The following is a 15,134-nucleotide window of genomic DNA, read 5'->3' as shown; positions in this document are numbered from 1 at the left end:
TAAACAGAATGTGATTTATACACACAATGGAATATTATTCAGTCATAAAAAGAATGAAATTCTGATGCATGTGACAACATGGATGAACCTTGAAGGCTAAATGAAATAAGCCAGATTATCAAGGACAGATATTTCATGAGCTCACTTATATAATTATAATATGCAAATTCATAAAGTGAGAAACTAGAATACAGGTTAGCAGGGGCCAAGATGGGGGTAGGGAATGGGGAGTTAATGCTTAATTGGTACAGAACTGCTGTTTGAGATGATGGAAAAGTTTCAGTAATGGGTGGTAATGATAATTGAACAATACTGTGAAAGTAATTAACACTACTTAATGGTGTATTTAAAAGTGGTTAAAATGAGAAATTTTAGGTTTTATATAAATTACTAAAATACGTTTTAAAAATATATAGAGAACTGTACAAAACAAAGAGTGAACCCTAATGTAAAGTATGGACTATAACTTAATAGTATAATTGTAAAAATATTATTTCATAAATTTTAACAAAGGTACTACACTAATAAAAAATGTTAATAATAGGGAAACTGTGTGAGAGGTGTGGTATATGATAACTCATATTTTCTGCATGATTTTTCTGTGAACCTACAACTACTCTAATAAAAAAATGGAAAAAAAATGAATGAATATATTTTTATAGAGAAAGAAACCAGTGTCATATGTAGGTAATGTTCGGTATAGGTGGAAATCAACCATACGGAAATTTGTCATTGTGTCCAACCATTTTCATGACAAATACACTCAAAGTACTCCACCTTTCCAGTGTGCTTATCTACCACGTGAAACTGAGTATTACACTGAGGTTCCCAGCTTATCCCATCTGAAAAGGCTTTTCCCCGAATTTTAGAAGTGACAATTTTCCACAGATTCATCTTTAGAGGTTGTTCAATGAAGATTATATAGTTCCTTGTCATTCCTGAAAAGTTCCAGCAAACAATAAAATGTTATTTGGCAAAACAGAGTAGTCTGAAGTGACAGTTTTGGGGACTTGTTTTAATGCCAGTACATATTGTTGTTTACTTAAACAAATGCCAGCCAGTAATTATTCTTCAGATTTCCAGCTTTGCTATACACATTCCCTGGACCAATGTAAAAAATGGAACTGCTTAGATCAGCTTGGGTTGAGTGTTCTCAGAAGCACAATATGAAAGTGTCATTTATAATCTGGACCTTTATTCCTTAACCCCTTTCCCATTTACACTGGGGGAAGCCTCCAGGAGCAGTTTGGATATGATGGTTTAGAATGCAGAAGATAAATATTCTGAGGACAGTATAAGCTGAAGCAATCAATACAGACTATAAATTTCCCTCCAAAAAATAGTCAAGATTTTTCATGTGTGATTATTATTTGTGGGCTTTAGCATTACATGATTTTTTAAAAATTCTGCCTATTGAATGTTCAGTGATTGCATGTACTAAAGCAACTATATCTTTTCAAGCAGTCAGCTGGCTAGGGTAAAGAGTGTATAACCACTAAGCAGAATAAACTTAATTGGCATTAAAATGCAACCTTGGGAAGTAGATGTGGCTCAAGCGATTGGGCTTCCACCTACCCCACAGAAAACCCCAGGTTTGGTTCCCGGTGCCTCCTGAAGAAGGCGAGCTAGCATGGCAGGCTGGCACAGCAAGCTGACACAACAAGATGACACAACAAAAGAGACAAAAAGAAGAAAGACAATGAGAGACACAACAAACCAGGGAGCTGAGGTGACTCCAGTGATTGAGCACCTCTCTTCCACATAGGAGGTCCTGGGTTCGGTTTCCGGTGCCTCCTAAAGAGAAGACAAGCAGACATAGAGAACACACAGCACATGGACACAGAGAATAGAGAGTGACCACAAACAACAAGGGGGGGGGGGTGTGGATGAATAAATTAAATCTTTTAAAAAAAGTAACTTTGTTCTCATTATCACCATACTCTGACAAACTGTATTAACAAGGCTCTTGCCAAAACTAGTCACTCTGCTAGGAGACATTAAGGCAGATCCCACTGTAATTTGCCATATTTCTGGGCTCACCAAAGCTATGGTAGTAAGAAGGTTTCATCCTCTCTGAAGAAGCAATAGAACATATCACCTGGGCTCCATGGATAGTTTCCCCAAGGTCCACCTTCTCTGGAGGAACCCGAATAACATTATAGCAGGAACCTGGAAAATGAAAAGTCCTGCCTTAACTGTTTTACACATATTCTAGAATAAAAGATAATCCTTGTGTATACTAAGAGTTGAGAGATTTGTGCCATGTGCATGACACTTACAGTACATTAAGAATTCTTTCAAACAAAAGACTTGCATATAAAAGATAGATAATTGGATGAAAGTCATATTTAAGGTTTTGAAATAATCCATAAAAAGTAATCAACCAAAAGTTCATTGTCTTTTCATGCTTTCAAATTGTGACCCACTCACTCTCAACACCTGAACTCAATAGCTATTTCACAGAAAAAGAGAAGGTATCAGCCAGGAACATCCTCTGCTTCTCTTTGTCCCACCCCTCCTCAACCTCAGCAACTACAGTCTCCATTTGCACCCATGCCCGACGTCTTCCCTCGGGTCTTCTCCATCCCACGGGATCACTCTGGATCCCACCCTATCTCACCAACATTTATTCACTAGATAACTCATCTGACTACTGCTTACTCATTCCTCAAGAATCAACTCCCCAAGTAGGCTTCCCTGACTCTTCCCCACCCCAAAGGCATTTGGTGGCCCTCCTCTCTGCCCTCATTATATCCTATATAGTCATAGCACTTATCTCATTGTACTATAATTTTCTGCCAGTTTATCTGCTTCTCCCAGGAGCCTAGCGAGCTCCTCAAGGGCAGGGAATGTCTTCCATTCATCTTTGCAGTCTCAGTACCGACCAAGGCCCTGGCATTTAGTAGGAACACTATAAATGGCTATTGATACTTTAACTGATGATACGAATTTGTTCAATCACTCAGCGAGTGAACGAATATGAGGGTCATAGTACATTATTTTTCTGGTATTAGAATTGCCAGTGTAGGTCTTGAAGAACTTGGGTAACATAGAATTTTACAAGTTCTAAGCATCTTTTGCAACCAGATAATCATACAGTTCTGTATTCGTTTATTCAGCTACAGTTCTCTATTCATTTATTCAGCAACTGCTTGTTGAGCACCTACTATATTCCAGGCACTGTTCTAAGTGCTGGGGATACAGCATTGAACAAAATGGACAAAAGTCCCTTCTTTTATGAAGCTCAAATTCTAAGAAATAATATAATTAAAAACACAATGCATCAGACAATGAAAAGGCCCATAATGAAAAATAAATCAGGGGATGGGAATCAGGAGTAAGTGTGTAAGAGTGGGGCTACTGCTGGCAGTTTTAAATATGGTGGTTAGAGGAGGTTTCACTAAAGGGACATTTGAGTAAAGGCCCGAAGGAGGGGAGAGAGAGATCCTTGAGGATATCTGGGAGGAGCACATTTCAGGCAGAGGGACAAGCAAATGCAAGAGGTCTCAGTCAGGAGCTAGTTTGGAATGTTCAGGTAACAGCAGGGAGCCAGTGTAGCCCTGCCACAGCGAGCAAGGAGAACTGTCTAGGAGCTGAGACCAGAAGATAAAGAGAATTTCCTACTCCAGCTATTGGATTAAGGGACAAATACTCAATTTACTACATTTAAAAACAATTAGTTAATGAACTATCCTAACTGCAAATCCTGAAGGCATTAGGCAAGGCAGACAGGCACCTATGAAACACCCAGTAGAGGCATGCCCAGAAAGATCTGACCTGCCCAACTGGAAGACGCTCCAGGTGTTTGTATAAACAGCAAACTGAAGCAAGGTAAGAAGCACAGCCTTTAATGATCGGTGGCAGAGTTTCTCAAAATGAGATCCTGGGGCCACTTGCAGCAGAATCACTCGGGGAACTTGTTAAAATGCACCCAGATTGGGGGTGGGGGGAGGAGGACTCATTAAAATGAAGATTTCTGGCCCCTTTGCAGTTCTGTTAGAGTTTCTGAAGATGAAGCCCAGAAATCTATACTGTTACCAGGCCTTCAGATGATTCTTAGGTGCACTAAAGGCTGAGAATCACTGACCTAGTGACTATTTTAAATATATTAATTCAGTATGGTTAAACAGTATTTCTCATATTATGAACTAGCCACAAAGTTATCTACTTGGTTAATATGGTTAATTTCTTAAGAAATGGGGCGTTTTAATGATCAAAAGATGGATGGGATAAATAAGCCAGACACAAAGGGACAAATATTGTATGATTCCAATTATATGAAATGTCTACCAGAGACCAGAGGAAGGAGAGAATGGGGAGTTTTGCTAAATGGGTACAGAGTTTCTATTTGGGGTGATGGAAAAGTTTTGGGAATGGATGGTGGTAATGGAAGAACAATACTGTGAATGTAATTAATATCACTGAACTGTGCACTTAAAAATAGTTAAAAAGGGAAATTCTGTGATACATATATATTACCACAATAAAATTTTAAAAGAAAAAAAAGATGAATGGGACAAAAATGCTGAGTCAGTTTGTTCATTTGCTGAAACATTTTACGTACAAAGATATTTGCTGTTTCTTATAACAGATTTCATGAAGAATACTGTGAATGTGTTCATGTGGTCATAGGGTGTTGTCTTGGGGGGTGGAGACTCACAGAATAAAACAGAATAATGAATTCCCATCCTGGGGAGTTCGGCTCCATTCTCTCATAGAGTGGCGAGAATCTCTGGAGGATATATATGGGCACTGCCTAGCAAAGGAAGGTGGAGCAATGCACCAGACTCTCAATATTGATGCTTGTACTTATGAACTTTGTTCTTGTGAAATCAAAACTTGGCCTGGTAATATATATTGCCTAAGAGTTACCTCCTGAAGGCCTACTTCTTATTCAACTGTGGTCTCTCTCTAAGCCAAACTCGGCCTATAAATTCACTGCTTTCCCCTCTGACAGGGATGAGTCTCCCTGGCACCAAGCGATTAATATCAAGCACCAACTACCAGTGCATTTGGAGCAAGACCTAAACCAAAAGGGGGGAATATTAAATGCAAAGGAGTTTTTATGGCAAAGTTATTTCTAAGTGAGTGGGAAGGTCATTCCAGTGGTTATGCTTTATGCACATCTCTGGAAGATCTCACTGACTGCCACAGTAAACAGTGCTCAAGTAGGGGTACTCCTGGGGGTTCTAGAGACATCTAGATACTACAGGCAGGACAGACAACCCCAGGAAATAGGCACCCCTTTGGGGGGCCTTATCTTGGAATATATGATAACCCATCTCCCCCAGTGTATCAGAGTTAGACTCATCTATAATTTTCTTATACATGGTTCTTCTGCTCCATTTATTTGAACCTATAATTAGCACTCTACCCATTAAATATTTATCCCAGAGACTTAAATCTTCTAGCTGTTCATATGCCAGTTGAGTCCTGAATCTCAGCAGAGTTGCAGTCAACACCTATTCTCCAGTATATCAGACTCACCCAGGACAACTAACATAAGGATGATCATGGACAGTGCCCATCCCAAGAAGCAGAGAGTATCTACAACTGCAAGCAAGACAGTTCCATCCATCTGCCCCGTGGGATCTAAGCCCCCTCTCAATCAGAAGCAGAGTGGGCATCCCCATCCCCAGATCTTCAAGATAGTGGAATGAACAAATGTAAGGGGGGAATGCAACTATGGAATCAAGTAGACATATTCTTATTCTAGTAATGGAATAATTGTGGTCACCGGTGGGGGGCGGGGGGATACATTTCTAGCTGAGATTAGGTAATAAAAAAGAGAAGAGAGAGCTAGATTCAGGGTCTCCCTCAACCTGAGCCAATAGGGAACACACCTTCAGAATTCGTCTTCATATATATTCACATTCTCCTAAATATATGTGTAAATATGGAGAAACAGAGAAAGCAACCCACAAAGCCAATTTCTCACCAAAAATAGAACAGTAACTTATATAAAGGTTTCATCAGTTGTAGATAAATTGATTGATAGCTAAGACAGATAATCAGGAATATCTAATGCTTATTCTTTTTGGTTTTGTTGGGTGGTCGGTTGGTTTTTGTTTTAGAATAGGCAAGGGAGTAAAGAGTTTATTAAGAAACAAGAAATCGAGAAAAGTACACAGTCCGAGGCACGGACTGCAGGCCCACTGCAGGGTGAGATGCACCTGCAGGGCCGCAGGTCAGGCCTTCCTCCTCCCCTCCATAACGCTGGGGGCGGGGCGCCAGCGGTTTGCTGTTCTGATTGGTTGCCCCTAAGGCTTATTCTTAAACATTCTTTTTCAAACAGAGGGAGACACGTGTACCCTTAATAAGTGGAGAAAGAAATGGTGCATAGATGGAGACTGGGTATTAAAAATACCAATAGTCTTCAGCAGTCAGTGATCAAGAACTAATGAGATGGTCCAGCAGAGTGACAAATAGCAAGCTTTTGGGTAAGATGCAGACTGAGCATCAAATCTGGTCTCAAACACTTAGAAGCTGCTTGCCTGAGCAAATGATTTAAACGTCATCAAGGCTCACTGCCCTAGTCTGTAAAAGGAGATGATAATAGTATTTTTTCAGAGAACTGGTATAAAGCTTAAATGAGAAAATATACAAAAAAAAATGCTTAACACCAGTACCTAGCAAGGACTCAACATTATCTATCATTTTAGTAGCTATTAGAACTTTCAGGAGGAGATGAGTACATGGTTGTGGAAGTGTATAAATGACCTGAAAAGGTAAGTGGCTGTGAATGCAACCCCATGATAACCTTAACTTAATTTGTAGGATACTGCTCCCATGATAAAAATAAATTCTCCCTATGTGACAATGTGCCTACCCTACATCTCTTTGATGCAGCATTCTAAGTTTCTTATAATATGGTAATTCTTTAAAATTCAAGTTTGAGAAATATATACTGAAAATCCCTACGATGCTGGTGAGCCAAAAAGCACAATGGAATAGCCATAAAAATGTGAGTCATATGTAACTATCCCATTGAAAAGGTCAAAAAGAAAATTAGCTCCTAAGCAAATGTGCAAAAGGACCACAGAAAAGATACTTAATGACAAATTATACATTTTAAGTATGGTAATGCCACTTTGGAGATTTCCTTCTGAATCTTTCTAAATGGAATTCATATGTATACATCTTAACCAGAATGGAACCCAGGAAACACGGTTAATGCAATTACTTCCAAAAAGACCTCCCTCCCAACGTTACCATGTGGCCCATAGGAGTTCCCCATATTGTATGTTGTTCCATCTGGGTCATAGTGAGGATGTGCAGTTGCTCCACTCACTGCAATAAATTTGCTCCAATCCACCTGCAAATATAAGAACATCAGAGACTTTAAAATGTTATGTGGAAGAAGCAGGTATAGCTCAGTGGTTGAACGCCTGCCTCACATACATGAAGTTCCAGATTTGATCCCTGAACTACAAGAACAGGGCACATGCCAAATCAAGCAAAAGGTTACAAAAAAAGTGGTAGGATGCAGGGCATTAGTATCTCCATTAATGATCCTGTCATATCAATAAAATTCTTTGAAATACATATATTTTTAAAAGTGGTAGCATCATGGAGCCCTAGTGACCTCTCCCTCAACCTCTCATCCCTCACCAGCTTGGCACAGAGCTTACCTATACTCCCAGTGTGGATCACTGGCCCCAGTTCTAGAGAGAGCAAAAGCTGGAGCATGTGTGTCTGGCTTAATCTACCCAGTGGCCTAGGGACTCACCATCCCAGAACTGGCCCTGTGTGTAGAAGGCAGTTCACAGAGCTCTCCTACTGAAAGCTGGGGGAGAGAAGGCAAGTTGTGGCTGCCTGGACCATGGGATTGTTAGCTGTAGGACAAATAGTTCAGTGTCTGGGACCACCAGGAAACTGTCCCCTATGCAAGAGGTGGCATTTGTATCCTTGTAAATGGGGGAATTCCTCAGACCACACATCCATGCCCAATAAGAGGCACACACAGAAAGGACAGGGAAGGCCCCTATGCTTTGGTCTGGATATACAAAGACTGGGAAAAACATTTTCTTTTTTATCTTTTTTTTTTTTTTCTGTTAGCTCCTGGCAACTGTCGTTCAAGGGAAACTCTTCATAACACTCACTGGATGCAATCTTAAGGAACAGATGCTTCAGAATCTAAATTTCAGTGATATGTTAAAGTATCAAAATGTCCAGGTTTCAATAAAAGATTTTTAGAAAACATTCAAAGAAATAGGAAGTGATGGTCCAGGCAAAGGAGAAAATTAAAGCATTGGAATCCATCAATGAGGAGGACCAGATCTGGGACACGCCAAAGACTTTTCTAAAATGGTCCTAAATGGAGGGGATGGTGACACTGTTATGTGAGTGTAATTAACAGTGTTGAAGTGTGTTTGTGATCATGGTTGAAAGGGAAAGTTGAGGGTCATACATGTTGCTAGCCTTCTAGAGGATAAAACGGGACTATATGACACTGTGAACTCAGGGTGGCCAAGGATGGTGGTTAATAATACAGATATAAGAATGTTCTCTCAGGAGCTATAATGAAAGCATATCACTAGGACAGGGTATTGAGAGTGGAGTGGTATATGGGGGTGAGGGTGGGAGGGAATGCACCTAAAGCATACTTCTATAGGTATGTTTTCTGGATAGAGAGAAGCCAACACAGTAGCTAACAAAAAAATTGAACTTCCATCCTAGGGAAGTCCTGCTATTTTCTCAAATAAAATGGCAAAAATCTGTGGAATATACAAGCCATACCTAATAAAAGAACAGACCAATATGCCAAACCCATAATCTTAATGCTTGCACTTATGAACCTTATTCCTATAATAATGAAACTAAGCCTAATTATAATTAATGCCTAAGAGTTACTTCCTGAAAACTCAAAGATGGTCTCTCTCTAAGCTCTGAAAATATACCCACTACCCTGTCCCCTTGATGTGGGACATGACTCCCAGGGATGAGCCTCCCTGGCACAGAGGGACTATTACCAAGAATTAATCAGTGATGCATTTGGAAAAAGACCTTAACCAAAAGGGGAAATATCAAATAAAATGGAGTTTTCATGGCTAAAAGATTTCAAAGTGAGTCAGGAGGATATTCCAGAGGTTATGTTTATGCAGTCTCAGGCAGATTTCATAAACTGCCACAGTAAAACAAAGCCTCAAATGAAAGTGCTCCCAAGGGCTCTAGGGATGTCTGGACACAATAGGCAAACCACAAAGCCTCATGAAATCAACACTCCTTCAGTGGGCCCTATTTGGGATTATATAAAAATCTATTTCCCCAATATAACATAGTTGCACTCGTTTATAACTCTCCAAATCATGATTCTTCTACTCCTCTTATTTGAACCTATAATTTTCAATGGACCTGTTAAATATATTTCTCAGAGACTTAAATCTTATGATTGTTCATACACTGATTGACCCCTGAAACCCAGCAGAGTTATGGCAAACTCCTACTCTCCAGTGTTTCAGGCTTGCCCTGGACAACTAACAAAATTATAATGATGGACAGGTCCCATCCCAAAAACAAGGAGCATCTTCAACTGCAAACAAAGCAATTCCTTTCCTTTGCCCCATAATATATAACTCCTCTCTCAGCCTGAAGCAGTCAGAACGCACATCATCCCAAATTGTTCAAGACTGAGGAATGAACAAACATAAGGGGGGAGTGTATCCACAAACCAAAGTATATTTATTGTTATTGTAGTTATTGTCTTGTGCTAACAGAGTAATGTGTAACACTGATATAAAATATAAAATCAAATGTGGAAAAAGAAAAAAGGAAGGGGAGATTCAAAGTGTGAGAGGAACCCAACCCACTGTGGTTGGCTCTGAAGATAGAGGAAGAGGGCCAGGAACCAAGAAATGTGGGTGGCCTCTAAAAGCTGGGAGTGGCCCTTAGCTGACAGCCAGCAAGGAAACGGGAGCCTCCATCCCACAACTGCATGGAAATGAATTCTGCTAACATCTGAATGAGCAAGGAAACAATTCTCCCCTCATCTCCAGAGAGAAATGCAGCCCTACCAACACCTTGGTTTTACCCCAGACTTCTCACCAACAGAACTTCAAGATAATAAATTCATATTGTTTTAAAATATAATAATCCTATATATTTTCAAAGAGCTAAAGGAAAACATGGACAAAGAACTAAAGGAAATCAGGACAACAATAGGTAAACACAAAGAATAGAGAGATGGAAATTATGAAAAGGAATCAAACAGGACTGAAGGCCACAGTAACAATTTTTAAATCCCTTGAGGGGTTCATCAGCAGATTGTAACTGGCAAAAGAAAGAATCAGTGAACTTGAAGATAAAACAATCAAAATCATCCAGTCTGAGGAGTAAAAGAAAGAATGAATGAAGAAAAGTGGGGCGGCGGACTTGGCCCAGAGGTTAGGGCATCCGTCTACCACATGGGAGGTCCGCAGTTCAAACCCCGGGCCTCCTTGACCCGTGTGGAGCTGGCCCATGTGCAATGCTGATGCGCGCAAGGAGTGCCCTGCCATGCAGGGGTGTCCCCCGCGTAGGGGAGCCCAACGCGCAAGGAGTGCACCCCGTAAGGAGAGCCGCCCAGTGAGAAAGAAAGTGCAGCCTGCCCAGGAATGGTACCGCACACACGGAGAACTGACACAACAAGATGATGCAACAAAAAGAAACACAGATTCTCATGCCACTGACAACAACAGAAGCGGACAAAGAAGATGCAGCAAATAGACACAGAGAACAGACAACTGGGGTGGGGGAGGGAGGGAGGGAAATAAATAAATAAATAAATAAATCTTTTTTAAAAAAAGTAATGATATATCAGGTTTTGGATTCATAAGTATAAACATGTCATTTGTGACAAGAATACATAAAGGTGGGGTCAGATGGGTTTAGGAACATAGTTTTTATATACTGTTGAAATTAAGTTTGTAACTAAGTAAATGCATTATAGATTTAGGATGTCATATTTAAGCCCCATGGTAATTATGAAGAAAACATCAGAGAATATGCAAGTCATAAAGCCAGAAATTAGATTATTGGTTGCCAGGTATAGGGAGGGAGCAGGGGAAATGGGGAGTTAATGCATAATGAATATAAGTTTTAGTAATGAGGGTGGTGCAGATACCACAACATTGTGAATATGATTAATCCCACTGAATGGTATCCTTGGGAGTGGTTGAGATATGAAAGCTTATGTTGTATATATGTTCCCACATTAAAAATAAATAAATAAATAAAGAGCAACTAAAGAGACAATGACAATTAAATGCAATTCAGGGAGTGGATGGGGCTCAAGCAGTTGAGAGCCTGTTTTCCCATATAAGAGGTCCCAGGTTCAGTTCCCAGTGCCTCCTAAAAACAAAAACAAACAACAAGCAAACAAACGAAAAAACCAATTCAGAGGAGTCAATGTGGCTCAGAGGAGTGCTGACCTCCCACTTAATCAATGAACCCTCCCTCCTGGGTTCATTCCCCAGCCCCAGTACATACATACATACAGGCACACATAAATGAAATACGAGATCCTCCATGGGATCTGACAAGGCAGGAGAAAAGGCTCAAAGGAGATTTTTGGGACATACGAAAAAAATTTGAATAGGTGCTATAAACTTTCTATCAGTGCTAAATTTCTTGAACTGAATAACTGCACTTTTGGTAGTTACATGAGTAATGAATGTTCTTGGTCTTAGGATCTGCCCATGGCAGTGTTAAGTGTTCAAGGAACATGACGTGTATAACCTACACTCAAGTGGTCAGAAAATGGATTGATAAATAGTCACATGGACAGATAGATAGATGACAAATGTGGTAAAATATTAAAATTGGTAAATCTGGGTATCTGAGGGGATAGGAGGATGTAGGAATTCTCTCTATGGGGTTTGCATTTTTTTTTACTGTCCTATATGTTTTAAAGTATTTCAAAATAAAAGGTTTAAAAATGTTACATGGTCAGATCTTATTTTACATTCATAAATAGTAGGAGTGTGTTAAATACATTTTTAAAAGGTCTGAAACACACTCAGTTCTAATATCTCATCTCTAAGAAATAGAAATTATTTTTCCTACTAAAGAAGGCAAAACTGAGACCAAAAACAAAACAAAACAAAACAAAACAAAAAAACCTGAAGAGTTTTGCCCAAGATCACAGGAAAGTTCAAAAACAGCATGAAAATTAAAATAAAAAATCTGAACAAAAATTGTTTTTGTTCTTAATTAATGAGCTAAGTAAAGACAATATGGGTCTAGACAACTACCAGTCCAATACTACCTTTGACTAGACAGAAAATATACTGGCCAAGGAAGGTCTGTACTATTCTATTTAAAACCCCAGGCTTCTAAGGAGTTAAGTTACCTTTAAGGAAAAGGCGAACTCCACAGTTCATTATATTTAGGACTAAGGGCGTACAATGACCTGAATCAGTGGATAACTTTGTCTTTGTTCAGTTAGCAGCTCCAATTCCTCCCTCAAATGTCTACTACTCTAAGAAGTATTTTGAATAGAAAGAAATTTCAGGACTGATTTTATTTCTTTTTACCCTAGATTTTACCTTTTCTGTTTTTTGCAGGGTTCTGATGTCCACTTTATTCATAATGTTGGTCTCAGTGCTAACGTAGTAATCGCCTTTGTACTGCACATAGTTGACATTGGTATTGTCTGTTATGGCTGAAACCAAAATCGAGAGTTATTTAAGTGCCACGGCTAACTGTCACAGGTCCTGAGCACACACTCAAAGGGAAAAATCAGTTAAACATCCTGTTAGACTAAAAAGAAAAAGAATTTATTTCAACATTCATAGTTGTATAGATAATCATATATAATTTAAATGATTATCACTAATCACTAAACACCAGTAATTTCTGGGCACATTAAAGGGCTGCTTACCAGGCAGTTCAAACTTTGACATGAAACGTTCAAATACATTCTTGCATGGATCAGGGAGAGCTAGTGTGCCAAATTCTGAGACCACAATTCGATTCTGAACGCTGTTGGCCTCATAAGCATCACTCTGCAGAAACTTGCTCCTATAAGTCACCATGCCCTTCTCCATCCGGAATTGGTGAAGCAGAGCCATGCCATCAAACCAGTGATTGTACCTTCAAACAGGAGCAAAAATAGAAAAACAGCCATTAGTAAGAAAAGCACAGGGCCAACACGAGGGATGGAGTGATATAGCTTCATTTCAAGTACAGAGAAAAGGAAACAGATGGGCTTACAATATCTGAATAACCTGGTTAGTCAGAGAACTTGAAATTAAAGAGGACAGCATTTGAATATATCCTAGGGTACAACAGGAAAGAGCAACTTACATTCTCCTGACCTTTACTCCTTGAATCCCTTATCAAAAAGCTCACATTTTAGAGAACTAAAAAAAAACCCTATGTTGGTGACTCCCAAGATAATTCTTTTTTTTTTTTTTTTTTTTTAAAGATTTATTTATTTATTTAATTCCCCCCCTCCCCTGGTTGTCTGTTCTTGGTGTCTATTTGCTGCGTCTTGTTTCTTTGTCCGCTTCTGTTGTCGTCAGCGGCACGGGAAGTGTGGGCGGCGCCATTCCTGGGCAGGCTGCTCTTTCTTTTCACGCTGGGCGGCTTTCCTCACGGGCGCACTCCTTGCGCGTGGGGCTCCCCCACGCGGGGGACACCCTTGCGTGGCACAGCACTCCTTGCGCGCATCAGCACTGCGCATGGCCAGCTCCACACGGGTCAAGGAGGTCCGGGGTTTGAACCGCGGACCTCCCATATGGTAGACGGACGCCCTAACCACTGGGCCAAAGTCAGTTTCCCGATAATTCTGATCTATACCCTATAGCCAAGAGAGAATGTGGAATGCTTGACATTTCCCAGGTTAGAATGGGTTCCTAAGTTCTTAGATATATATATCCTTCATATCCTATATGTACTAAAATTTCCATTTACTTTAGACTTTTTTCAATTTATTAAAATTATGCTAAAGTAAACAAGTAACTGTCAACATTATGTTCATTTTTGTTCATGTAAATCACATAAAAAGAATCTATTTAAATGATGGGGAAAAGTTTGTGACTTTGCTTTTAAAGAGTTTAACATCAGTCAATGGTCCTTTCTTCCACATTCTTGAGTGACTAAATATTTAATGTTTTCAGCACATATAAAGGAAATCTAGTATCATCCTCTTAAAAAGTAATGGTTCTTGGAATACCATCCAGCCATTAAAAATCATGGTCATTCAGGCTTTGTAACAGCATGAGTAAAAGGTTTATGATAGAGTGTTAAGTCTTTAAAACATATGGCAAAAAAAAAAAAAATATCCATAAATACGACTGTAGTTATTTAAAGCAAATCTATAGAAAAAAGAAGAGATGACTGGCAGGAAATACACCAAACTACTAAGAGAGGATGTGCCAAGTGGTATGCACTGTTTTCCCCTTTTCTATATTTCAAAAAGTTTTAAGGAAGCAGATGTGACTCAAGTGATAGAGCTTCCACCTACCAAATGGGAGGACCTGGGTTCAATCCCTGGGGTCTCCTGGTGAAAAAGGAGAGAAAGCATGCCTGCACAGCAAGCCAGTGCCTGCGCGAACGCACGCATAGTGAGCCAGTGCCTGCGCGAATGTTCGCATGGTGAACCAGTGCCCACATGAGTGCCCATGTGGTCTGCCAGTGCCCACGCAAGTGAGTCATGCAGCAAGGTGACACATCAAAAGAGAGACAAGGGGAGAGTCAAGGTGAAGCACAGCAGAAACCAGGAACTTAGGTGGCACAATTTACAGGGAACCTCTCTCCCCATCAGAAGTCTCCAGGATGGAATCCTGGTGAATCCTAGAAGAGAGAAAATGAGAAGAAAGGACAAAACAGACAGCAAAAAACAGCAAGGAGGAGAAGGGGGGAAAACAAATAAATAAACAAATCTTTTTTTTTTTTTAAGCTTTATATATAGTTGAAAACTTTTACAATAAAAAGTATCTAACCCTTTTTAATGTTTAAGCATTTAAAAGATTAATTGTTTAACGTAAAGAAGATTCCTTCCTTCACATTTCTTCATGCCCCTGGTTGACACATGGAAAATGATACACTAATGAGTTAGAGGTTTTTCATTTATTTGCATATATTTACTGAGTGCTCTCTAGGTGCCTGGAACTGTTATAGATATTGTAGATATGGGGTGAATAAGAAAGACA

At 39.7% G+C, this 15,134-nt stretch overlaps 1 protein-coding gene across 1 annotated transcript in view; it reads right to left on the bottom strand.

The window, feature by feature from the left end:
* The window catches only part of BCO2 (beta-carotene oxygenase 2), a 44,877-nt gene that overhangs the window by 24,326 nt on the left and 5,417 nt on the right, over positions 1–15,134 (bottom strand). The window contains exons 3-7 of the mRNA XM_058289400.2: positions 12,860–13,071; positions 12,525–12,640; positions 7,213–7,315; positions 2,041–2,169; positions 778–938 (exon numbers count right to left, since the gene is read on the bottom strand). Coding sequence (XP_058145383.1) covers positions 778–938; positions 2,041–2,169; positions 7,213–7,315; positions 12,525–12,640; positions 12,860–13,071 — 721 coding nt within the window. The remainder of the gene's footprint in view (positions 1–777; positions 939–2,040; positions 2,170–7,212; positions 7,316–12,524; positions 12,641–12,859; positions 13,072–15,134) is intronic.

The sequence above is a fragment of the Dasypus novemcinctus genome, chromosome 27 (genome assembly GCF_030445035.2).
Source record: "Dasypus novemcinctus isolate mDasNov1 chromosome 27, mDasNov1.1.hap2, whole genome shotgun sequence".
Lineage (NCBI taxonomy): Eukaryota > Metazoa > Chordata > Mammalia > Cingulata > Dasypodidae > Dasypus > Dasypus novemcinctus.
This window is presented reverse-complemented; position numbering and strand designations above follow the sequence as displayed.